This window comes from Lissotriton vulgaris, chromosome 2_1, assembly GCF_964263255.1.
Source record: "Lissotriton vulgaris chromosome 2_1, aLisVul1.2, whole genome shotgun sequence".
NCBI lineage: Eukaryota > Metazoa > Chordata > Amphibia > Caudata > Salamandridae > Lissotriton > Lissotriton vulgaris.
The window spans coordinates 717,111,507-717,138,492 of record NC_141687.1 but is presented as its reverse complement, the minus strand read 5'-3'; the positions used below and the strand labels follow the sequence as shown (position 1 = coordinate 717,138,492).

At 42.7% G+C, this 26,986-nt stretch overlaps 1 protein-coding gene across 8 annotated transcripts in view; it reads left to right on the top strand.

Annotated features, from left to right (window-relative positions):
• The window catches only part of SCUBE2 (signal peptide, CUB domain and EGF like domain containing 2), a 669,241-nt gene that overhangs the window by 258,674 nt on the left and 383,581 nt on the right, over positions 1–26,986 (top strand). For all 8 annotated transcript variants that reach the window (XM_086955987.1, XM_086955986.1, XM_086955985.1 and 5 more), the window contains exon 6: positions 23,155–23,271. In XM_086955987.1, the coding sequence (XP_086812113.1) occupies positions 23,155–23,271 (117 nt within the window). The remainder of the gene's footprint in view (positions 1–23,154; positions 23,272–26,986) is intronic.

The window sequence follows — 26,986 nt, the reverse complement described above, 5'->3', positions numbered from 1 at the left end:
TACAAACACACACTCAAACACTATCAAGTACACACATAAAGCAAGACTCACAAACATTTGTTTAGGCTTAAAGACCTGTACACAAAAAAGTACACAGAGACCGCTGCAGCTACAAGCAGACGTTGAATACTCCATTTACTCACATAGTGACAAACACAAAACCCGTAGCCAGGCATACTGGGCCCGGTGCCACATCACAAGCACCCCCCTGGTCACACCTTCCCCTTTCTGAGAGCTTCCAGGAGACTCACTGGGCTGGATGAGGAATTAATGAGTGCTTGTCCCAGCAAGTCAAGTGTCTTTTTGTGTTAAAAAATGACCACCTTCCTTTTTCTGCATCCTACTCATTTCTGTGTTTCGGTGTCTTTGTGTCTCACACCCTTCACCATCTCTGCCATCCTCTCCTCAGCTGCCCTCTGCACTTCCCCCTCACCTTTAGGTCTCCCCATCACTCTTTCTACCTTCTGTTTTCCCCCATACAGCTCTGCCTGAATTGCACCCTTTTTCATGTTCATCCTTTCACTATCTCCTTTCTGTCACTCTTTCCACTCCCCTTTGCCCTCCCCCTCCTCTCTGTGAACCTCTCTCTCTGTCACCCTCCTCTCATTGCCACCCTTTCCACTCTCATTTGGCCCTTATGAATCTCATCTCACGCTTTTCATCTCCATCCGTGTCACTCTCTTCTTGCTGTCACTCTTTCCACTCGCTTTTGCCCTTCCCTCCTCTCTCTGAACCCCAGCTCTGTCACTCTCCTCTCATTGCCATTGCCCCAGTATTGGAACTTTCATAGATTCCCATGCTTTGTATCATTCCCCGTCGTCGGAATGGGAGCCTTGGTAAATAAAAAATATCATAACCATAGGTACAAAAGAAAAAATTAGGCCTAGGCCTCATCTCATTTTGTAGCTTATCCACCTCTTTTTGTGAAAGAGACCAAACTTTCTGCAACAACCAATCCGAAGAGCCTCACCCCATAGAACCCTCCTGAGAGAGCCTCAGAGCTTCAGATGTTCTACTGCACTGTTAAGGGAGTCTCCACTGGGCTTTGCTCAGTTTTCTTCAAACAACTTTAATTCAACCCTTTTTTCTTGAAAAATGACTGACAAGGAGAAGAAGGCTTTGTTCAAGGCTTGTGCTACTTGCTATAAGAAGCGTCTGTATGCAGATGACAAGCATACAGATTGCATTTATTTCTTGTACCCTGACCACAAAGCTACAGAATGTAAGATATGCAGGACCTTTTCATCAAAGACCTTGAGAGATAGAGAAGGAAGGCTTTTAACCTGGCTTCAAAAGATGAAATCCAGGAAGGACATCATTTCCAGCGACAGTGAGGAGTCTTCATCAGCCTCATCGAGAAGATCTGTTAAAAGGGGTAGGTCTTCCCCTTCTACCTCTGCTGAGCCTCCTTCAAAATCCACCCATAAGATCTCGGACAGGTCTGGTGGTTCGGATCCCCTAAAATCTCCTCACCGAGGTGTAAAGGAGAAAGTGGGAGTGAGTGCTGAGGTAATTGCTTCACAGAAAGATTCCAAAGTGCCTTCTGTTTCCTCACCATCTTCAGAGAAGTCAAAAGGTTTAAAAAAACCTGCCTCTCTTCCTCAGGAATCCAAGTCTGTGAAGAAATCCCGCCCGTCGACGGTGTCATCCACAGGTACGTCGACGATGAAAACTCTTCATTCTGCCAGTTTGGCCTCGTCTGCGGGATCGTTGACGATGGCTTCGTCGACGGCTTCGAAGCCTTCGATGTCGACGATTGGACGTCGACGATTGGACTATCTTCTTCGTCGACGAGTGTGGTATCCTCAGTGTAGACAAGGATGACGCCGACGGTGGTGTCGACGACGACTAAGACTACGTCGACGACTATGGCTATGATAACGACGGCTCTGATCCGGACGTCGAGCTCGTCGACGGTACCGTCAACGCTGGCTCCTCCGTCGACGATGAGTGATTCTCCGTCGACGACGTCCCTGCCGATGATCGTTCCGTCGACGATGATTCCGCCATCTACAATGCTCTCGTCGACGATTGTTCCGTCGACGCCTCTCTCGTCGACTACCTCGTCGGCGGTTCCTCCTTCGAAGGTGGAAAAAATTAGAATTATTGTGAAAAAACGCCAGATCACTCCGGATATGACGTCTGCGCGAAGAGTGACTACCCTTCCTCCGACTTTACTGTTAGATGTGGATAATTCAGAGGAGGAGGATGAAGAGGATAATGAAGATCCTTATGGAATGGCTTACAGTCCGTCGCAACTCCATGTAAAGTGCCAGGACTCTGATTCTGATGGTTAATTTGAGGAGGAACTGCGCCAATCTCCACCTAGACAGCAGATTCCACAACAGGTTCCGCAGGGTATGGTTGCCATGCCTTAATCACTCATATCGGATCTGCAAATGATGCTAACGGACTATAGGAAGAGGTTTCCTTCACAGACCACGGAGTCCATTCAGGTGCCTCCTCCATCTTTACCACCCTCCTCTACGGCAGTGGTGCAGCCGCAATCTCAAGAACAAGAGGAAGTTCGGTAGCCACCAGTACAGGTTCAGACCATTCAAGATACCGATAATGATGATGATGATGATTCTTCGGATGCAGGCAGAGACGATCCAGGAGTCTCTCATCCTGACAAAGAATGGGACGATTACGTCATCCCAGATCCTTCCTCTCCTTCACCATATCCAGAGGATTCGCCACCTGTCGATATAGGGAAGTTCCATAAACTTATGGAGAGAGCTTCTAGGCGTTTTGGCCTTCCAGTGTCTACGGTGCATACCGAATGCTTCCTTTATGATTTCAAGGAACCATATCAAAGATCTGTCCGCTCTATCCCTATAGACGACCATGTTTGGACTGAGGGACTGAAAGCGATGCAGTCCCTTACTACGGTAATTCCTGTCTTGCCTTGACTGGAAAAAAAGTATAAAGCTCCGGATGGAAGTCCAGCATGTTTGGTGGGTCAGCCAAAACAGGACTCTGTGATCTCGCAAGCAGCTCAGAGGAAGTCAAAAAACCCGGCAGCCCCTCTTGCTTCTCCACCAGACAAGGAGGGGAGACGCTTGGATAATGTAGGGAAGAGATTCACCTCTACGTCCAATCTTCTAGTTCGTGCCTTCAATGCACTTGCAATTTTAGGCCGTTATGACCGCCAATTGTGGTGTGATATGACTCCGTTCTTGGATCATCTACCGGAGGCTGTTAAAGTTGAGGCACGGAAGATCTTGGAGGAAGGGGAACGAACCTCTGCAGAAGTGATTGACTGCTCGATGGACATAGCCACAACTGCGTTCAGAGCTCTGGCTGGTTCGGCGGTCCTCAGAAGGCAAGGATGGCTTTGGGCTACTTGGTTCCGCCCGGAAGTACAGAACAAAATATTGGACATGCCCTTTGATGGTGATATGCTTTTCGGAAAGCACATTGACGATGCCTTGCAGGAGATAAAAAAGGACACTGAAACAGCCAAGTCCTGAAGGAACCTCCAATATCGTAAGACGCCTTTCCGAGGAGCGAGGGGGAGAGGTTATAACAACAGCAGAGGAGGATACCAGCAACGTTACTCCTTTTACTCTCAGTCCTCACAATCCAACAGGCCACAATATTCGCAGAGGCAAGGACAATCTGCCTCTTTCGCTCGCCAACAAGGGAAACCCCGACAGGGTCGCCAGGGTACAGACAACTCAAAGCGACAATAGCGGCCTCCTGTCTCTGTCTACTGTTTCTACCCCTCCAATATTATCAGTGGGGGGCAGGATTTCCTATTGTCTGAATAGCTGGAGAAATATAACATCGGACCAGTGGGTCTTGAATATAATTCGGAGTGGCCACACCTTGGAGTTCCAACATCTTCCTCCAATCAGAGCTCCTGGCGCCCGCAGCGCAAAACACCCTCGACTGCTACGTCTCGAAGCCCACCAACTCTTCATCAAGGGGGCAATAGAGCCGGTCCCTCACTCTCAGAGAGGGAAAGGTTTTTATTCCAGGCTTTTCCTGGTTCGCAAGACGAAAGACAAATGGCGTCCAATTTTAGATCTAAGAGAGCTCAACACCTATCTCATAAAGCTCTCATTCAGGATGGTCACTCTTCAAGATATTGTATGTCTTCTGAATCCAGGAGACTACATGGCGACACTGGACTTAGAGGACGCATACTTCCATGTCCCGATCCATCCGGCTCACAGGCAATACCTTCGCTTTACAGTGGGCAAGAGCCACTTTCAATTCAAGGTGCTTCCTTTTGTCCTGAAGTCAGCACCGCAGATATTTACCAAGGTTCTGGCACCTGTGGCTGCATTCCTCAGAAATAAATCTCTAGAAGTCTTACCCTACCTAGACGATTGGCTTATAAAGGCACCATCTTTTCAAGCAGCTTCCAAGGCGGTTTCACATTGCATCCAACTGTTCAACAGTTTGGGTCTTCAACTCGACATAGAAAAATCAGTCCTTCAGCCAGCCAGGTCTGTAAGGTTTCTAGGCTCTATTCTGGACACCAGATGCTGCAAAGCTTTCCCAATGGAGGAGCATCAACACAAGCTCATGCAATCAGCTTGTCTATTGCAGAAAAAGAAGACACTGTTGGTACGACTCTACAAGTCCCTGCTAGGATCAATCTCATCCTGCATACCATTAATTCCGCACTGCAGACTTCGTATGCGGCCGCTGCAGGAACAGCTGGAATAGCAATGGTACCAGGGGGAAGGCTCCTTCGAGGACAGGATAACGGTAACCCCAGCAATGAGAGATGCATGCAGCTGGTGGCTGGTACGAGAGAACATCTCCAAAGGTTTAACCTTCACGCTCCCTCCGTTTCCCATGGTTGTGATGACGGACGCCTCACTAGAAGGTTGGGGAGCGGTTCTGCAAAATTTACATGTGAGCAGTCATTGGAACCCAAGTCAGCGGAAGTTCCACATCAATCTTTTGGAACTGATGGCTGTTCGCTTGGCTCTTCAAGCTTTTCTGCCGAGGGTTCAAGATCATACAGTGCTGGTCCACACAGACAACACAACGGCCATGCATTATATCAACAAACAAGGAGGAACCAGATCCCAAGCTCTTTCAAAGGAAGCTCAGAGAATTTGGGACTGGGCTATTCTTCACAACATTGCGCTGTCAGCGGAGCACCTCGCGGCTACGCTCAATATAAAAGCGGACGCTCTCAGCCGCCAGAGGTCACTCACTCACGAATGGGAATTGGACCAATCCATCCTCGACGAAGTCTTCACGGTCTGGGGGATCCCGACCATAGACCTGTTTGCGACCCCGGAGAATGCTAAATGCCAACTTTACGCAAGCAGAGATCACCATCAGGGATCCTTGGGGAATGCGCTTTCGATCGCTTGGTACGGCGCATTTCTCTACGCCTTTCCTCCAATTCCCCTAATTCCGAAAGTAATCAGGAAGATCAAAGCGGAACTGTGTACAGTGATCTTAATTGCACCAGCGTGGCCCCGACAGTTCTGGTACACGGAACTCCTCCTACTGTCTCTGGATCAACCAATCCACCTACAGCCGGTTCCGTCTCTGTTGACAATGTCTCAGGGTCAGGTACTCCATCCGGATCCCAAATCGCTCCAGTTGACTGCGTGGCTCCTGAGTACAGAGAATTTAAAGATCTAGATCTCTCCGAGGAATGTAACAATATCCTGTCTCAGTCCAGAGCCCCAAGTACAAACGAAACATATCGAGCTAAGTGGAGAAGGTTTTGTCTCTGGTGTCATTCACAAAATCTGCATCCTTACACTGCGCACCCACATCAGATTTTGCCTTATGTTCTTTCCCTGGCTAAATCAGGGTTAGCTCATTCCTCGGTCAAGGTGCATTTGGCAGCCATTTCAGTGTTCGGGCGCACATCTTCAGGTCCTTCGCTTTAGTCTGCAAGGATCATCAAGGAATTTCTGAACGGTCTGTCCTCCGGTCTGGCCTCCTCCGCCGGTCTGGCAACTAAATTTAGTATTGACTAATCTGATGTAAGCTCCATTTGAACCCATACATAAGGCAGACCTTAAATTTCTGTCATGGAAGCTTGCTCTTTTGTTGGCTCTAACATCTGCTAGGAGGATAAGTAAGCTCCTGGCTTTTACAATTGAAGAACCTTTTCTGCAGTTCAAGAAAGACGTTGCAATACTGAGAACAAATCCAAAGTTCATCCCAAAAGTTCCCTCTGAATTCCATCTGAATGAGCCGGTGATTCTAAAGTCCTTTTTTCCACGACCTACCACACCAGCGAAAAGGTCTTTACATTCTTTGGACGTTCAGAGGTGTCTGAAATTCTATTTGGAACGCACTAAACCTTTCAGAAAATCTTCACAACTGTTTATATCTTATGGCGCTCCGCGGAAGGGGTATCCATTGTCTTAGCACAGTATTTCCCGTTGGATTTCCAATGCTATCCAATTTTGCCATCAGCAGGCGGGCAAACCGCTTCAAAGACGAAATCGAACTCATTCCACGAGATCTGTGGCATCCTCAGTGGCTCTGTTTTCAGGAGTCCCTATCAAGGACATTTGTCGGGCAGCTACGTGGAGTAGTACCCATACCTTACAACTAGTAAATTGTAAATGTAAATTAATACTTGTATAGCGCACTACTCACCCGCAAGGGTCTCAAGGCGCTTGTACGAATACCGCGGTGGAACCCATCCTGGCTTTCCCTGTGAGGCGTCCACTCCTGGGCACCCCCAAGGCGGAGGCCAGGCATCCTTAGCGTTGTGGGGGCCGTTGTGGAGATTAAGCAAGCTATTGCCCAGAGTTGCAGAGTGGGACTCTATGATTAGAATAGGCACCGAGGCGAGAATTATCAGGTCCGTGGAATTTTTGAGACCAAGACCCGACGAGGGGGGGGAATTGAACCCTGGTCCCGGGCTAGACCTCTGCATCCGGGTCTGCCGCTCTAATCATTGAGCCACACTTCTGGATAACAATGGGTCAAAGTCCTGATGCTATAGTATACCACACTCACATTTGAGGCATTTTCATTAGACTAGGCTACGACCTGCCTAATCTACTGTGGGTAAAACCACTTTCCTTCAGGGTGAAGGATCCCAAATGATGTAGGGCGGCACAGGTTGGTAATCTGATGGGAACAATTATTTAACCACGATATACTCTCAGTGGATTTCACGGTTGTACCCTATAGATACACAGATAGTTTATAGATGGTTTGCTCTTTGACCCATTGTTATCCTAGTTGTTGGTATTCATAGATGATAACAATGCAGGGTCGGTAAATATTCCCGTGGACCCCCTTTGTCTTCTTTGTAGTACCCATACCTTCACGAGGCACTACTGCCTGGATTTGTCCATGAAGGATGATGCAGCGTTGGACAGGCAGTCCTGAGAAATCAGTTTCAATAAGAGGTGAGCTTTCCCTACAGTCCCTCCTTCCTGTAATTCGCACATTTTGTATCTCTTGTTGTATCCCCTACCATGGTAACATTTGTCATTTGGTTTACTATGGGGGTTTTATATATAGACATATTACTGTATTCATAGAACAAAATTGGCTTTTTTGGTGACTTACTGCTTGCTACTCTGATACAAAGCATGGGAATCTATGAAAGTTCCAATACTGGGGCAAGAAAACAAGTTACTTACCTGTAACTTTGGTTCCCCTGCATTGGGAACTTTGATAGATTCCCATGCGCGCAGCCTCCTCCCCTGGGAAAGCTCGGCCTTTTTACTGAGATGATCGCTGTTACACAACGGCTACGAAAATCTGAGGCTCTCTCAGGAGGGTTCTATGGGGTGAGGCTCTTCTGATTGGTTGTTGCAGAAAGTTTGGTCTCTTTTACAAAAAGAGGCGGATAAGCTACAAAATGAGATGAGGCCTAGGCCCAATTTTCTCTTTTTTACCTATGGTTATGATATTTTTTATTTACAGAGGCTCCCCTTCCGACGACGGGGAATGATACAAAGCATGGGAATCTATGAAAGTTACCAATACTGGGGAACCAAAGTTACAGGTAAGTAACTTTTTTTCTTCTTTCGACTCTCATTTGGCCCTTATAAACCTTATCACACGCTCTTTATCTCGTTCCGTGTGACTCTCCTTGCTGTACCTCTTTCCACTTCCATTTTTCCCTCCCTGCAAATCTCTCTCATATGCATCTCTGTCACCCCCTCTCATTGCCACTCATTCCCCTCCCCTCTGCCGCTTTCTCCTCTCTGTGAACTTCTCTCTCATCTCCATCCCCGTCACTCTCCTCTCATTGTCACTCATTGCACTCCCCTTTGCTCCCGCCCTTTCCATTTCTTACTTCTTCCCACTCTTCCTTTCCCTCTCTCTCTCCTCTTACGCATTTATTTTAACTCTCTGTCCATATTACAGCAACAGCGTTTCCTCCTTTCCCCACTCTGCCTATAATATCTCACTCCCTATTATGTTTCCATTTTGTTTCTTCATCTACTTTTCTCAGTCGCCAACTTTTTCACTGACATTTTTTCTTCTGTGCCTCTGCTGCCCTATTCCTTTCCTACATCTCCTTCTTGCTTTTCATCTCTCAGCCCACTTCTTTTAGCTCGTCCTCATCCCAGCTGAATCTCGGTCAACGCTGATTTGTCAAAGGGCACCTTTATCAAATCTTGGCTTTATAGCCCGCACAACAGCTCATGCTGGGACTCCCAAGCCCACATTTCTGGCCAGATTCGTTACAGCACTGAAAAAATTGTGACCATGGGGGCTGGGCTGTTTCAACATGTGTTTTGTCAGGGGGAGGAAATCAAAATACACCAAAGACACTGGTGAGTTCAACGCTCAATGGTTATTTACTCAGGGCATCAAAGGCGATAGAAAAGGAAATTGAAATGGCAGAAAGAAGATTATCGGTTGGAGGGGGAAGTGTGAGAGACAGCACACAAGGGGAAACAGGTTTTGTCGATATAATTGAGACTGCCATTAACAGCGAATCCTGCAACATATCCCTTTTGGACCCAGTCAATAAATGGACACGAGATCCCGGAGCAGTTGGTTGTTTTGTCACCTGCCCCATCAAAAAGTAAAATGCAGACTATAATTAAGAGGAAGAGTAAATATATGGTTCCACCACGCTCTATACATACTAGAGAGCGACCATTGCAGGCAGTTACGGGATGATATTAACAAACCATGTCTGCTCAGAACTAAAGACTTAAAAACAAAATATCTTAGAATGGACAACCCAATATATACAGGAGCCCGCAGAACGACTGAAAGCTGCCAGTTTACTGAAAACCATAAACTGCATACCTGTCTCTTATTTATCTATCACACTGCTGAGCGCTGCATCCCAAAACATTATAACCACACCCCTGTATTCACCTCGCACGACAAGGAAAACTTTCCACACAGGCTCAAAAACAAAGATAATGTATTTCCAACCACACATCCTACACAGTGTAGCGTGCTACCCTTATAGGCAAACCCTTCAGTACCCCACTTTGGCCTAGTAAGTACTTTATAAATGTTGCAATACAATACAAAATGAATTATGGGTTTTATCCCTTTACTATCAGCGCACAGCTGATTTTTCTTTGGACAGTAATTTTTCTATTTTTTTAAATGGAATTGTGCTACAGAATGATCGTGATCAGTAATTCAAATAGAGGAGATGGTAATTTCGTCACTGGCTGATCCCACTGCATTGCACTGTGCTTTTGGCAGTATTTCAGTGAAGAAGTGTGGCTCAGGGGTTAGAGGCGGCAGACCCGGAAGCTGAGATCGGCCCTCGACCAGGGTTCAATTCCCCGCCTCGACGGGGGTTGGGCTCAATAATTCCACGGACTCGATAATTCTCGCTCCGGTGCCTACTCGACTCTGCGACTCTGGGCAATAGCTTGCTTAATCTCCACAACGGCCCCTCGCGGCGGGATGCCTGGCTTTCACCTTGTGGATACCCTGCCGGGGTTATCTCACAGGGGAATACCAGGACGGGTTCCCTAAGTAAGCGCATAGATGCCTGCGATGTGGGCGATTTGCGCTATATAAATACATGTACATTTACATTTACATTGTCCTTCACCTATATTAATAGAAGTATTATGTGTTTCTTTCGATAATGACACCCGTGGACCTTTGCAAACCGAAGTTAAACGTGTGTGATTCTTTAACATTTTGTCAGCTCCCCATAAAACCTGCAGCCTTGATCATTTTGATAAAATAAATTAGCTGCAAAAGTGAAGCAAAGTCTTTAGAGGGTGACGTAAAATTATTTGAATACAGGATGACTTGCACCAGTGTAATACTTGGAGTTGAGAATTGGACACAAATGTGCTTAAATATATTTGACATTCTTTCCAGCTTCTGTTGTTTGCTTGATCTGAGCACGGAAATAGTCTAAATATTTGAAAATGTCTCTTATAAAATTTTTTTCCTCCACCCCGTTTCTGTGTTTTTTACTAAGCCTATTTATGTTTACATCCGAATGGGTGGGTGTTGTATTTCTATCTAGGACCCTAATTCGATATTCCCGATTCATGCCCTTATGTAGTTATAATAAATAGTATCCTTATAAAGGCATTAGAATCATATCCATATTTAGTAACAGCCCATGCAGTCCAAAGCACGGCAAGGCTACTCCCATAGACTCCTAGAAAGCACAACGCGTTCTTTAAACAAACCAAGCCTCCAGCAGCCCGGGAATGCCCCCTGCCTTTGTTTTGATTTGCACAAGAACTCCTTGAGTCCAGAAAGAACTGTTAGTTCTTAGTAACGTCTTATGTCCAACCTTACATCAAACCCGGCACTTTTCAGGTATAAATATACCAAAGTTGCCTTAAGCAAACACACGGTGGTGGGGAGCAGAGTGACGTTCTACTTGTCTGAGAGCCCAGCTGTTGCCAGAGCCAAAGGAAGCCGCCCCTCCCTTTTTTGATGCGCTGGAGAAGCTGCCTTTTCTCACGCCGAGAAATCCAGCTCCGGTGTTCCCAAGTCACCCTCGCGGGTTGCTGGGAGATAGAGTCCTGAGAAGCGAGATTCAAGACCTCTTCATTCTATAACCAAGGTACGGAGCTGATTAAAACCTTAGAGAGAATTCTTGATTCCGATACCTGGCAAAAAAAACCTAACTTAACTTAAGACTGCAACTTACTTACTCCTTCCCACGTATTAGGCTTAGGACAGGTACACTGGGGTAGGCGTATCTTAGAAGCACCAGTTGAGTTCGTTAGTCAATGTTTTAATGTATGTATATATTTTATCCATTTTAAAGTATCATATGGCTAACAAACCATATCAATGCTTTTACAGTATTTCATGATCCTACTTTTACTGTACGCATTTTACTTTATGATAAGTATTGCAATTATGGCAATTCATTTCTCTTGCATGAGAAAGAAAACTGCTCAATAAAATAACACCTTTTATTGAAAACGCCCGTCTCTCTATTTCTCTGCACTCTGGTGAAACTAAGCATGCACGATTGCCTGAGTAAAATAGCTGCCTATTGTTTTCACACGACTCTAGAGATACACTGTTTATTCTGAGGGACCAAAGTTGTCATGTTTATGCGGTTGTCAGAAGCTGAATCCCTTCTTGTCTAATCAGGGAAGGTCACTCCTCCCTGTTCATTCGAGAAAGTTTCTAGTGACCTCTGAGATAGCTGGCAAACCTAAATTAAGTCTAACATAGTCAGTAGAGACCTAGATGACCTCAGGCCTACGACTAAACTGCTGTTTATGTTATTCCAATGCGCAGAGCCTATTGGGAAAATAGGAACTACACTACATTGCGCCCAACGTTTGGTAAGGCAATAATCTAACGCAAGACACTAGAGTAACTCAGTCGTACTTTTCACACAGACCCCTTTTTCCCGTAAAAAACTCCAATAGACGTCCGGAGTGGGTGAAAGGTTAATATCTGCCAGAACTTAGTAGGATGAGAATCCTATGTATTAGTTTTTGGTTTAGTCAACGTTGAAGGATACAGTGTTCCAAAATATTGTGCACCTAATCTTTGTTTCCTTGAAACTTGATCTGCTACAAAAAACTGTAAAAATGTCAGAAAGTGACGAAGAAAGGGAAAGAGTTAGACTAGCAGCTCAACTCATAGCGGACGACACACTTGTCCAAGGAAACAACCCGGATGCAATACTCATCCCGGTCAATATAAGGAAAACCATAACTATAAAACTTATAGAAAATGGATTAACATCAAGAAGTCGTACAGTCGTATTTGTGGTAGAGGCACATGAGTTTCAGCAGACAGAAGTATTCTATACCTGGATAAACTTTCCAGTAGCACATCCTGTAACACATGAGTTCCACTACTACAAAATAGCGGAAGCTCCAGAGGAATACTCTCCTTTCGAGGAAGTTGAAATTCCACTAACATACCAAGAGCACCTGCTCTTATTTAAAGGCGCCCTAAAACATCAAAATCACATCACCAGGCTCGGTCCACTAGGTAGACCAGGAGCCACATGGCCGGTTCTAGCCAGCTACTCAACACACCCAGACATTGAAACAATGTTGAGTGAGGAACTTCTGGTTAAACTAAAATAATTAACAAAGGCATATAGAGAATTAGTTCAATTGGCAAAGGACGATATAGAGTACCTCCAAAAATTGAAGGAAACAGATATATAAGACCAACCTTTTGAGCTTGCTAAAATAATTGAAAAATCCTATGAAGAATTAGGCAGAGATATTTTAGGTGGTAAACCTGTAAAACCACAACTAACTGAAAATCCTGAAAAAATATTTATTAAAAATAATCTAAATACTCCGAAAAATAGTTGGGATGGTAATAAACAAACAACTCCCAGAGAAAAATGATTCCAGTCCAGAGGAAGGTCTCCTCAACGGAGAGAAAGCTTTCCTGGCCGAGGAGGCAAGTCTCCCCAAAGGGAACCCTCTGAAAAAAGATATAATCTTAGAGATAGGGATAAAATAAGAAAACCTGATAGATATTAATGCATTGATACACGTCCCTCTCGATCCTTCTCGATCTTCCTCACAGAAATCGGAAAGAAGAGGACGTTCAGAACACAAGGAAGATCACGTCAAGTCCAAAGACAAAGAACCTGCTCATCAAAGTAAAAAATCACAATTTCCCAGAAAGAAGGTAGCAAGTATGAAAATGAAACATTCCGAGGATTCTGAGGACACAACTGAAAAACGGAGAGTGGGCCCAGATGATGCTAGACAGCGCAGCAGAAGTGACCATAGCTCGCAAGATCCTGATGAATGTTCTGGAGATAGTGGACACGAATTAATACATTCAGGTGGAAACTGCAGACACAGTGTGTGAGTTAGTGTGCCCCATAAACTATATGAAATAACATTGTGTGTAGAGGGAGATAAAACTAGGAAAATAAGTCTCTTTTGGGAGAATCTTTCTAAAGGCTACGACATCCTGTTAGCTGAAAAAGACTGGCCACTAGAGTTTGTCAGAGAATGCCCTCATGGCGAAGAAATGCTTATGCAACAATAGCAGCAACTCGGTGCTATCCCATTGTGCATTGATGAAGAAATGCTTATGCCAGCCATCTCAAATCATATCCAAATTCATAAAAAATACACGATCGCAAGAAAATGGGCAGTGACCCAAGCCCCTGCATTATACAAAAATCATGTAGGATTGGATGAGGACTCACCTCACCACAAATTCCAGTTAAAAAATCAACCTACTGGGCAAAGGCAGTACCCAGTTAAACAAGAAGCTAAAAAGCAAGTCAGGGAGATCTTAGATCAACTTGAATATCAAGGGGTAATTGAAACATGCACCTCACAAATGAACAATCCTCTGTTTCCTGTCTCCAAACCAGACGATTTATATCGCCTAGTTTTGGACTACAGACATTTAAACTCCTGTTGCAAAACTTTTGCAGTACAAAACTCTCACAGTGCAGGACTAATGAACAACATTGTGCGCAAAAAATATAAAACGACATTAGATATCTCTAATGGATTCATCTGTCAAAACATTGCACCTGAAAGCAGGTATTTGACCGCTTTCTCAATAATGGGGTCGCAGAAACAATTTTGCCGACTCCCACAGGGATTTAAGAATAGCCCAGGATTATTCACAGCAAGGGTAACAGAATTACTACAAATATATGATGATGATGCATTATCATATGTCGATGACATCTATCTTACAGACGATGACCTGGAGACCCACTTGAAAAGAGTGAACACCATAAATCTTGGGTTCGCATCAAATTCAACTTTAAAAAGTCCAGAATGGCCCATCTAACAGTCCTATTTTTATGATATGAGTTATCAAGTGAAGGCAAAAGCCTGGCACACAACTTCTTAGAGAAGTGTGCAGTACTCTAAGCACCAAAAACGCTGAAAAATTTACAATCAATACTAGGCTTCCTGAGTTACAGTAGAACATACATTCTAAATTACGCAGAGAGAGTTAAACCTCTATGAATTAATAAAACCTGATTTTAAATCAATACATTGGACTCAAAAACACACAAATTTTGAGATCATTACAGACAGACATGTTAACTAAAACAACACTGCAAACACGCGAAAACGTACGCAACCTTGTAATCCGAGTCATCCCAGGAAGATGCGGATTCACGTACCTGACCTCTAATGAGGGAGAAACGGTACCTATAGCTTACAAATCACATTTGTACACTCAAGCTGAAATGAAATTCAGTTCTACAGAAAAAATTCTGACAGCGGTTCAAACTGCTGTAGCAAGAGAAAGAGCCCTCGCACAAGGTAAACGTATAATAATTGTTACACCGATACCTGCTCTAGAAGCAGTAACAAGAGCAAGCATTCCAAATGCCAAAGCATTACATCCGAGATGGATACAATGGGTTAATTCTCTTGCTGCACCAGACGTAGTATACAAATTTGATCCTAATCCAAAAACACAAGAATTTCTGCAATATGAATTTGAATGTCCTCTGCCGACCGAAATCCTGCCTCTTGAACATTACGGCTATATAATATATACAGACGGATCAGCACAACCCACAGTTGGGGCTAAACAAGCATATAGTGCTGCGTGCGCGATCGTTAAAGGTCATTGGCACAAAGGCAAATTTAGACCACTGGTCACTAAAACCCAATCTCTAGGAGATTGTACAGCTCAGCGAGCTGAACTACTGGCATTTAAGATGGCGCTTGAAAATACCGATCACGAATTCCCCACACTAATAGTGTGTGATTCATATTACTGCGTTCAATCTTACAATGAATACTTGCAGAACTGGGTTCAAAACGGCTTCAAAGATGCAAAAGGTGGCACAATCAAGCATAAAACGCTTTGGGAACAAGTAGTTCTTTTGCAGAAAGAAAGACTCACGTGATACATACACAGAGTCATCAACGTGATGGCGTTCACGTTGCAGGGAATTCATTGGCTGATGAAGCCGCGAAGGAAGCTGTGCAAACGGCTTCCGTAGCTGCTATCACCCGGTCAAAAACAAAAATAGACAGCGAGATAATGCAAGCTGTCAGTGCTTCAGTAAAAGATGATAAGAAAACACTCCCGAAAGGCTTTCCAGGAAAATATTCATACATAACGGATGAAAATAATGTTCCATTTGCTTGAATCCCTGGAGTGGGGGATAGAGTAATTCCAAACATGGAACACAGATTAGGACTTATTTTAGCAGCACACGAAGGGCTAGCTTCTGCACATGCTGGGATTTCCGCCACAACAGCGTTATTAAAACAGAGATATTGGTGGCCACGCATGAGAAAACAAACTAAAAACTATGTTCTAGAATGTGAAATATGCCAAAGAATGAAAGTATCAACAGTAAAACGACCAGCGCAGACGTCCCTTCTAATCTCAGATAAACCATTAGCATGTGTTTACCTGGACCACTGTGGTCCCTTACAAAGGGACGGCAACTACAAATATATCATGGTCGCAGTGGATTCCTGCAAGAGATTCATTTGGATGTGGCCCCAGCGCTCGGCTGATGCCAGAACTGTTATAAAAGATTTGCGAGTCTTTATCAGCACATTCACAATTGGCATGCTACATTCTGACCAGGGTCCTGCGTTTAGCTCTCGAGCTTACAAAGAGGCCATGACCAGCATGGACATTGCATTGCGGTACTCTTCTCCCTTCCATCCTGAGGGAAATGTGGTAGTGGAAAGAAAAAAACGTGACATAAAGCAATCTATAACGGCGAGGGTATTAGGTTCGGGTGATGGGTGGGTCAAACATTTAATAAGTGTCCAACGTAGTCTTAATAACATGCCAAGAAATTCTCTAAAAGGTATCAGTCCGTATGAACTTTTGTTTGGTACTAGAATGATTATGCAGGATCTGGATCGTCAGACTTCAGTGGCAGAAGAAAAAACTTTTGATATCAAAGATCGTTTGGTTGTTTTACAGGACTTGAATGAAAAGAGAAAAAGTCTAAGTAACACGTTTAAGCCAAGAACCACTGAAGAACCACCTGTGCCAGCAAGACCTGTCTGGATTCCAAAGATTGGGGATCTGATCACGGTCAAGAAGGAATTTGGGCCTTCTTACAGAAAAGCAGTACCTGTCGTAGCTGTCAGCGGAACAAGATCAGTAGTACTACCGCCACTTGCTGGTAAAAAGGAAAACAGAATTGTTTCCATCGATCTGGTGAAACCGCAATCATGTGGCCAATAATAAGTAGTAGGCCCAGTGGACTCCCAAGAAATAGCAGAAGACCAAACTTTCGTACTATCCAAGAGGTTCAAACTGAGAGACTAATCACATTTGATAAACCAACAGTAAATAAAAAAGGACTATGTAACAAAGCCATGGAACTTGTGCCTCTTGAAACCCAAATTGCAAAAATTTGTGATGATACACCAATCTACAACGATGTAGCATCAGAATGTACAAACGTAACAAAAGAAAATGCAAAGATCAATGGAAATCCGGAAGCAATCCCACCAATTGACAGAACAGCATCTGGCTATTTTATCAACTCTGATGACTTTTCCGATGGTCCAAGTGAACATGGAGACAAGCCAGCAACAAAAACTTTCAAAGCAAAAATAACCGAGCTCTTTTACCAACTAAAAAAGACATATCTGATTTTACCATGGATTGAATTTCGGACTGTGTTAGGTGTACTTTTCCTCCTGCTTTGGCTCATCATGGTTTTATGCTTGGGTAAATTCATTGATGGAAAATATAGTACAATGGACACAGCAAGTCAGAACATCAACTTGGTCCTAAAGTCTCACAGATCCTCTCACATCGAGAAAAGAGAACTATCATCAGTGAACATCACAGCCAATCCAATACTTGGGGGTATAGCATGGGACAGAACTGACTATGAAATATATGGCCCGATTGAGCTCTTGAAGTATCCACACCAGTTTAAGGTTTCCTTAAGTGACTTTGTGATACCAAGTTCTTTTTCTGATGATTGGTACTTTGCAAATATTAATAATATGATGTCAGATTTAGTAATGTCGGCTAAATTTACAGAACATGATTATTTACAGGGTTCATCAAATTATGAAGAATTATACTGTTACAATCACTATGGTCATCACTATTTGCATAAATCTGTGCAACCTAGAAATGTTTTTTCTTATAATCAATGGGAACACTGTCCAACTCCTCCAAAAGGAAGTTCGAAAACATTTTTTGAGAAATTTCCATACTTCTCAGGGTTTAACAGTGATCCAGAAACGTTTTAATTTAAAATGTTAAATAAGACAGGAATGAAAACAATGTTGACAAATACTAAACTGATTTATTTAGAAAAATGTTATGACAAAATGACATTTGGTTTTGAATTTTGGAAAAATAACATTGAAACAAAAACCATCTGGGGAACAAAAGAATGGCAGTTACAAGGTCTAGAATCATTATTTAGAGCCTGCACGATCCCAGAACAAATAATTTTCCTAAATGATACCGTTCAGCAAACTACTTGTCTTAGTTTAGCAAAGATAAAAGATTTAAATAAACCGTTTATTCCAATGCCCATACCTGATAGTGATTGCTCTACAGATGTGGAAATAGACGTATCCCATATTTTTCACCAAAACAGAGCAAATCCTGATTGGAAAAAATGGTTGATCTGGCCCACAGACACGAATAACTTTCAAGATAGATTCCTGAATAAAAAACAGGGCTTTAAACTGACTTGACCAGGCCCAAGATATTCCCAGAGACAACATCCAGGGATAGTTACAACATACAGTGTTGGGAAATGATGCCTTGAGTGGCTACAGAAATCCACACTGGCTGAAATTAAGCAACACTTGACTTTACTTAAAGAAGGTGCTGACTTGCGAGATTTCATACTGGGACCTCGCAAAAAGAGTCAAAAAACGTTCCATAGCGGCCGGTATATACGCTGCATACAACGAAGCTTGGAAAGAAATGCTAATTGAAACAGCAGAAAGAATACGAGAAATTGATCGTATAAATTTGGAAAAATCTCTTTCTGTTGTGGACAATGGGTTAACGACTCTGTCTTCCAGAATATATTCACTGGACAGTGTTGTATCATCTGCCTTTGATATAATGGAGCAAGACCTGCTAATGTTACAACATGGTCAGTCTCAATTGCGTTCTATTGTACAGCTAGGCTGGACGTTGCAAAACCTACGTTCAGGCTACGTGCCATGGAGTCTAATCAAGATAACGTCATTATTTTCTATCTTTAACCTTACTGATAAACAAATCAGTTTGGCACAAAAAGGAGCAGACTATACAATTCTGAGCATTGAAAAACTTGAGAGATTACCATTGACAATGTCAGAGAGACCCGTCATTGAATGGATGATACATGGAACGATTACAATTCCGATTACAACTTTCCAGTTTAAATATTGCCAAGAATATATACCAGCAGGCCAGTATGAAAGGTTGGGTAAAGGATATATCAAATCAACCTGGGATTTACCTTACACACACAAATGTTATAGTGATGGGGAAAAGGAGGTATTCCTTAGTGGCAATAATTGTAAAAAATCACTAAGCAGTACACTTCTGTGTCAAGGTATTAATTTGCATGGAGCCTGCGAAGGGTCTTCAAATAACCTTGTCATCTGCAAGGCACTCCTGCAACACAGATAGAACCATTCTTCAGACAGCTTTCCAACGGTAGCGACGTTTTAATAAATGACTACAGCTGTTGTGGAATGGTGCCAGGAGAATGCTATCTTGTAACTGTTACTTCCAGGGTCGTTTGCTGTATGCAAGTATTGTATCCAAACAGCAATCCAGACATGGAGGCGGCAATATGGCCTTATGTGAATATCTCTTCTATTCGAATTGATACTTTAAGCAGAATGAAGTCTATTCTTTTACAGACGACTATGCCGTTGACCTCATCCAAAGAAACGTATGATCTGCAAGTTGCAAGGACAACATCAGAGATACATACCCTTTTATCGACAAATTGCCCCGTGCATTTCGTAGAAATGTTAAGTCAAATTTTAAACATGTCTGATACCAGTGGCATCGCACATGTATTTAAGACATTTTTTGCGTGACTGTTAACACCGTTTAAAACAGTTCTGGGCATCTTCCCGAATTTTGTCCATTCTGTCTTTGGTGGCCTACCTTTAATTTTGGGACTCGTAGCAGGAATTGTATTTTTGTTCCTTCTGCTCCAATATGGCAAGCCAAGCCACAGACAAGACTCCAGCAACGATGGAAGAAACGATCCTAGCAATACGCTACCGAGACAAAATCACTAAAGTCCTCGGATTAGCCCGGCTAAGCGATCTGAGTGCAACATGGTTTCTTTCATTCAGACCAATCTGGCAAGATTGCATCTTACCTGTGCTTCGATGTCTGCTATGCGGAGAAGAATGCGTGTTGGACGTCTGTCTTACACTACCATCAGCAGTACCAATGGTAGGTCCTGTAACGACTCATGCAATGTGTTGTCCCCAGCGGCTACCTATTCTGATGATGGCATTCGTTGAGACTTCACCATTACGAGTGGGTGGCGGTGAAGTACCAGAGGAAAGCAGCACCAAACAGGTACAACCTTTTGTGAGCATTGCTGATCCGAACATCGACGATAGCAATCACGCAGAGAACTGCACAGTTGCAGTATTTTCAAACTTGGTCGAACTTTTACCTGATGTTGTAGACCAATTTTTTACAAGCCTGTCTGATCAATGTTCTCCCCTGAGCAACAGGAATAACTTTTAAAAAACAAGCACACAGTGTTCCTTGAACTCTGAATTTGGCCTTCAATTCTGTTAAACAATGCAACTGAAAACTTTTGGAACTATTTTTTTCCCCTGAAAGCGAAATTATTTTTCTTTTACATCAAAAATATTTACAATTTTTTCCGGCACATGATACTTTGCTTAAAGTAGAACTATTCTTAGAGAACAGAGCTTCTATTTTTAGAGACATTAGAGACAATATTTTACCTCCGCCTCTAGCACATGTACATTATTGTATAATAATATGTGATGAAATGGTCTCGACCTTCTCTTCTGTATACAGAGCCATGTGTAATTTTCGTTTGAAATTTTCGCAATTCATTCAACTGATATATATGCATTTAACTGAATGATAACCTTGCTTGAAGAACGGACAGTACCAGATACTCATTTTTCGTGTATAAACCATACACCATTTCAAATGCAATTATGTATTTTGGGGTGGGTTGGAAAACATACATGCATCATATGTTTAATATTGCTTACTTTTAGTAATGATGGACATTAATACGTGGAGTGGGTGTTGTATTTCTAACTAGGACCCTAATTGGATATTCCCGATTCATGCCCTTATGTGGTTATAATAAATAATATCCTTATAAAGGCATAAGAATCATATCCATATTTAGTAATAGCCCATGCAGTCCAAAGCACGGCAAGGCTACTCCCATAGACTCCTAGAAAGCACAACGCGTTATTTAAACAAACCAAGCCTCCAGCAGCCCGGGAAACCCCCCCCTGCTTTTGTTTTGATTTGCACAAGAACTCCTGGAGTCCAGAAAGAACTGTTAGTTCTTAGTGACTATGTCCAACCTTACGTCAAACCCGGCACCTTTCAGGTATAAATATACCAACATTGCCTTAAGCAAACGCACTGTGGTGTGGAGCAGAGCGGTTATCTACTTATCCGAAGCCCAGCTGATGCGAGAGACGAAGGAACCCGCCCCTCCCCTTTGACGCGCTGGAGAAGCTGCCTTTTCTCACGCCGATACATCCAGCTCCGGTGTTCCCAAGTCACCCTCGGGGGTTGCTGGGAGATAGAGTCCTGAGAAGCGAGATTCAAGACCTCCGTCATTCTATAACCAAGGTAGGGAGCTGATTAAAACCTTAGAGAGAATTCTTGATTCCGATACTTGGCAAAAAAATCTAACTTAACTTAAGACTGCAACTTGCTTACTCCTTCCCACATATTAGGCTTAGGTCAGGTACACTGGGGTAGGCGTATCTTAGAAGCACCAGTTGAGTTCGTTAGTCAATGTTTTAATGTATGTATATATTTTATCCATTTTAAAGTACCATATGACTAAGAAACCATATCAATGCTTTTACAGTATTATTTCATAATACTTCTTTTCTGTACGCACTTTACTTTATGATAAGTATTGCAATTATGGCAATTCATTTCTCTTGCATGAGAAAGAAGACTGCTCAATAAAATAACACCTTTTATTGAAAACGCCCGTCTCTCTATTTCTCTGCACTCTGGTGAAACTAAGCATGCACGATTGACTGAGTAAAATAGCTGCCTATTGTTTTCACACGACTCTAGAGATACACTGTTTATTCTGAGGGACCAAAGTTGTCATGTTTATGCGGTTGTCAGAAGCTGAATCCCTTCTGGTCTAATCAGGGAAGTTCACTCCTCCCTGTTCATTCAGGAAAGTTTCTAGTGACCTCTGAGCTAGCTGGCAAACCTAAATTAAGTCTAACATAGTCAGTAGAGACCTAGATGACCTCAGTCCTACGTCTACACTGCTGTTTGTTATTCCAATGCGCAGAGCCTATTGGGAAAATAGGAACTACACTACACCCAGACATGGGAAGAACAATATAAAGAAAAGAAGAGTCTGGCAGCTGGAAAAAAGACGATCTAATGACTCCTGATTCCAGCTGATACTCAAGGATTGGAACTTCTCTTCAAGGTTCAAATGGTTGGCCGTCTACCAGAGATAAAAACTACTGTACAAGGTAAAGTGGCTGCCATCTTATTGCTGCTACAGGAACATAACAGATAGATGGGCTCCTTGACGTGAAGAAGGCCTAGCTGACCACTGTGGCTGCAGGTTCCAGCCTTGCCCTGCTTGAGAGTTTTGAGAATCCAAAATGTGGCTATGTCTGATGTTAAAACCGTGGATAAGTCGTCAGCAAATCTACCACAGTGGTAAAATCTCACCCTTGGATAAAAAGTCCTGCTTGGTTTTGCTTATACCTTTTGATGCTAGTACAGAAGACTTCAGCAGGAGCACAGAGATGATGTACATGATTTCCAGGCACCCTTGCTAGCTTCATCATCCTGCTTTGCCACACTGGAAGACTTTGATAACCAACTAATTTTCCAAGTCCCTAGTTAAAAAAGTGGGTTGTCCTGCTCAGCGTTCCAAATACCTGCCGCAACACAGTTGGCCGTAAATCAAACATGGCTTCTCGTCAACTGTGAATTGTGAGTTTTAATGGGCATCTTAGGTTGTTCTGCTCTTTATGAATTAAAACTTTAAAAAATCCACATCTCTAATCCAATTTTGAGTTTTTTTGCTCATGAAATTTTATATTGTTTTACGAATGTTATTGTTTTTGTGTTCTTAGCTTTTGTGGTGTTTGGTACTGTTTACACATAACATACATTCCTCTGAAGATTGCGAACTGCTTGTGCCATCAGTACTAGGGGCTGTGCAGAGTCTCTTAGAGGTGGATTGTGGTCTAGCTATGTTATGTTTAATAAGTTAGCAGGGATACTTGACCCTAAATAATTAGTCAAACAATTTCTGATTGTATGCTTGATCAATAATAATTTAGTAATTTGATATTTATTTAAGGATAATAATCTGAGTAGATCGGTTGTGGACTGACAGCTTTTGTATTTATTAATTTTTTCACAACCTTATTTCCTTGTATATCTTCATTGTTATTTGTCATGAAGACCTGTCATATGTATTTTATAGCATTGTAAGTCAGTTCACAAGTATTACAGAACTAGATCTAACTGGTAAGCATAGACTTCTTACTTTTGTAACATGTTCTCACATTCTGAAATGTTTCTTTTTCTCTCATATATGTTTTTGCTCAGTGACATGTAATCATGGAAACGGTGGTTGTCAGCATACATGCGATGATACAGACGATGGTCCTGTTTGTGGATGTCACCCAAAGTACACACTTCACACTGATGGAAAAACGTGCCTTGGTCAGTAAATGAAATACTGCATTGAGTTAATTTGTGAAAATATGCTTTTCAGTATGTTTTGTAATGAATAATATTAGCATTCACATTTGAAATATAAAGCAATGGTAATTCACTATGGAGCTTGAGTGAGGCATCTTGACATAAGAGCCAAAGTGAAATAATCAGTTGGCATTTAATCATAGTGTATGCTATGGAGTAATGTACCTGATCTGTATTCAATGAAACACTACTAAACATAATATTTATGAAATTCTATATCTGTAGGATATTTATTGTACTCTATGTAGGGATATTATTTTTTTCTCTGATAATCAGTAATAATATTTAAAGCAACATTGATATGAGAAGTCACCATCTCATTGACAGATCAGCAAAGCCTGGGGGGTGGGGACAAAATGCTATTCTTGGTATATTTGTGCCATATTTCTTGTTTTGTCATCCTTTATTGTTAGCTAAAACCGAACACAGACACAGCAATACAGCACCTCTCTTCTAACCGCCTCTCATCCATTTGACAATTTAGAACATTACTACATGACCCACATGCTGCACCACATCCCCGGACTCCTACAACTTCCGCCTTAAACACACACAAAAAATATAAGCAACATGCCACACGTCACAACTTTGCTTCCCCATGTCTACTTCACAACAATGTTACACCACAAAAGCAACACAGCACTCCAACTCACTCTCAAACACCATCTCCAACACATACACATGCAGACCCATCAAAATGCCTTCTTAGCATGCTGGATGAGGAACACGATATAGAACAGCTACACGATTGCTATCCTAATACAGCTAATACGAGCACTAAAAACACACCTGCTACAAACCCACACAATACTGATCACTCTTCTACCAAACAAAGTCTCACTATCACCAAAGGCCACTCACTAAACTGTCTACTAATAAATGCTCAATCCCTCTCTAAAAACAAGCATCACATCAACGACCTTCTCACCGATGCAAAACCAGACATACTATTCATGACCAAATCATGGTTGGGAGAAGATATGGCTCCAGTCCTACATGAAGCCACTCCTACAGGCTATCAAATAATCACCCATCTCCATAAAGAATCATGAGGCTCTTCTAATAAGATGCAATCCTACACCGTCTTCCTCCTGTAACTTCCTGCTCCTTTACAGATCTCCACCTAGCAAGGCAACATTCCCAGACGCACTTCTAGACACAATTTCAAACGTGATAACAATACACTTCAACCTGTGCATTCTGGGTGACCTTAACATTTGGTTTGATAAACCCAACATGAACCATCCAAAAACTATAATCACCGCCCTAGACGCATTGAACCTGCATCAGATTGTCCACAATCCGACACGCACCGCTGGACATATCCTAGGTGTCATTTTTGCTAATACTGAACTAGTTACCTTTCGAACTATAACTCCAGTCACATGGTCAGACCACCACTTGCAAGCCTTCCAACATAAAAAACCGCTAAGCGACTCACCTAAAACTACCTTACATCCATCCACCTATCGGCCGTGAAACAAGCTCAATTTGGAACACTTGGGAACACAACTAACATCCAGTACAAATCTGGAAAGCATAAATTCTGTTCAAAATCTATAGGAGTGGCTACCAGAAGCTTTTGACACCCTGATACCACTCAAAACCACACAACAGAACAAGAAAAAAAAGCGCTTTGGAGAAACATAGAAATAAAAGACATAAAACAACAAATTAGAAAGCTGCAATGTACCTGGCTAAAAACAAAGCCAAACAAGACAAACTTCACCTACACAAAATTAACAGATTATACAAGTCTGCTATCAAAAAAGCAGAAAAGTTACTATTCAGACAGAATTCAAAATGCTAAATGCGCAAATAAAGAATTCTATAAAATACTCAATAAATTTCGCAAACCAAATTGCCTAGAAGGAACTCATCTTGTTACTCAAGATTTCACAGACAAACTGGCAAATCATTACACGGACAAAGCAGACACATTGAAATCGTACTTACAACTGAACAAAGCATCGGCACTAACCCTTGTACAAAACAACAATCCAAGAATGCTCTAATCAAGCCTCTCCGTTCCTTCCAACACATCTCACACGATTAATTTATGGACCTGGTCAAAGCAAGCAGGCCTGCTGGCAGCCCTTCTGACCCCTGTCCGCCACAAACTTTCAAGACAATTCTTTTAACAACCTCTGCTGCCACTCCATAAGAAGAATCATCAACATTCTTTAACTGCTGGAATATTTCCAAAAGAACTCAAAACGTCATACATATGCCCTTTACTGAAGAAAACAAACTTGGACCAGCTGAACCCTGACAACTACAGACCCATTACAAATGGACTGTTCCTGGGCAAACTGATAGAAAGAGCAGCGTTCGCTCAGATGTACAATTCATTGAGGAGAATGACATACTTTCAGACTTCCAAACAGGATGCAGTCTGGGAAGAGGCACTGAATCTGCCCTCCTTGCCATCTGGGATGACCTAAAGAATACAGTTGACCGCTACTTCTCTTGGACCACTCAGCTGCCTTTGACACGGTTGACTATGACACTCTGAAACAAAGACTCTATGAAGCCAGCATAGAGGGAACTGCTTTAGACTGGATAGCGTCCTACCTTTGAAACAGAACTAATGTCATCCATACCCCCCCTTTCTCGTTCAAACCATACACCACAAAAGCAGGGGTCCCTCAATGTTCTATCATCTCGCCCATGCTTTTCAACATCTACATGAAGTCATTACCAGTACTGATCAATAAATTTAACTTCACGTACTATAACTATGCAGATGACATGCAAATACTCCTTCAACTGGAATGCCCCAAAGACATTGGAAAATCACCAATTTTCAGCTGTCTCAGAGCTGTGGATCCGTGGATGACCTGGAGCTATCTCAAATTGAATGCTTCAAAAACTGAAATACTCAGGTGTGGTGATTGGAAACATTACAACCCGCTTGCCGCATGGCCTGATGAACAGGGATCACTGCCTAAAGTATTAAAGGAAGTAGGAAACCTCGCAATGACCATGGACTCCAAGCTGTCGATGAATGCCCAAGCGGATAAACTAGCAAGATCAAGCTTTGCTACTATAAAAACGCTGCAACAAATTTTCCCTCATTTGGGATTTTCACACAAGGTCCAAGCTACCATCTTCCTTGTTCTGTCCAAACTCGATTACGCCAGAAGCCTCTACCACAGATCACCTTTAATGACCATGAAAATACTACAACGGATTCAGAACTTGGCTGCCAGACTACTCTTGCATATCAAACCGCGAGACCTCATCTCCCCTGCAAAGAATGCCCTGCATTGGTTACCGGTTGCCAGAAGATTCACGTTCAAGCTGCTTTGTATCACCGACAAAGCAATACATGGAATGGGACCGCTCTTCATCAGGAATAAAATCACCAAACACATTCAACAAAGGAACCTCTGCTCTAAAGGAGCATCTCGCCTCAAAATCCCACCATACAAGAAAAAAACCATGGATGGCACATCCTTCTCTGTTCAAGCAGCCAACCTATGGAACTCTTTACCCCCCCCAACATAAGGTCCACCGACAACCACCGTATCTTCAGAAAACTACTCAAGATTTGGCTCTTCCCTACATAAGCACCATACGCCAACAGAAATTTACAGCATATCCCTCTGTATGCAAGCATTTTTTTCACTATAGCTATGTACCTATCTTTGTGTATTACTTTGTATAAACATGT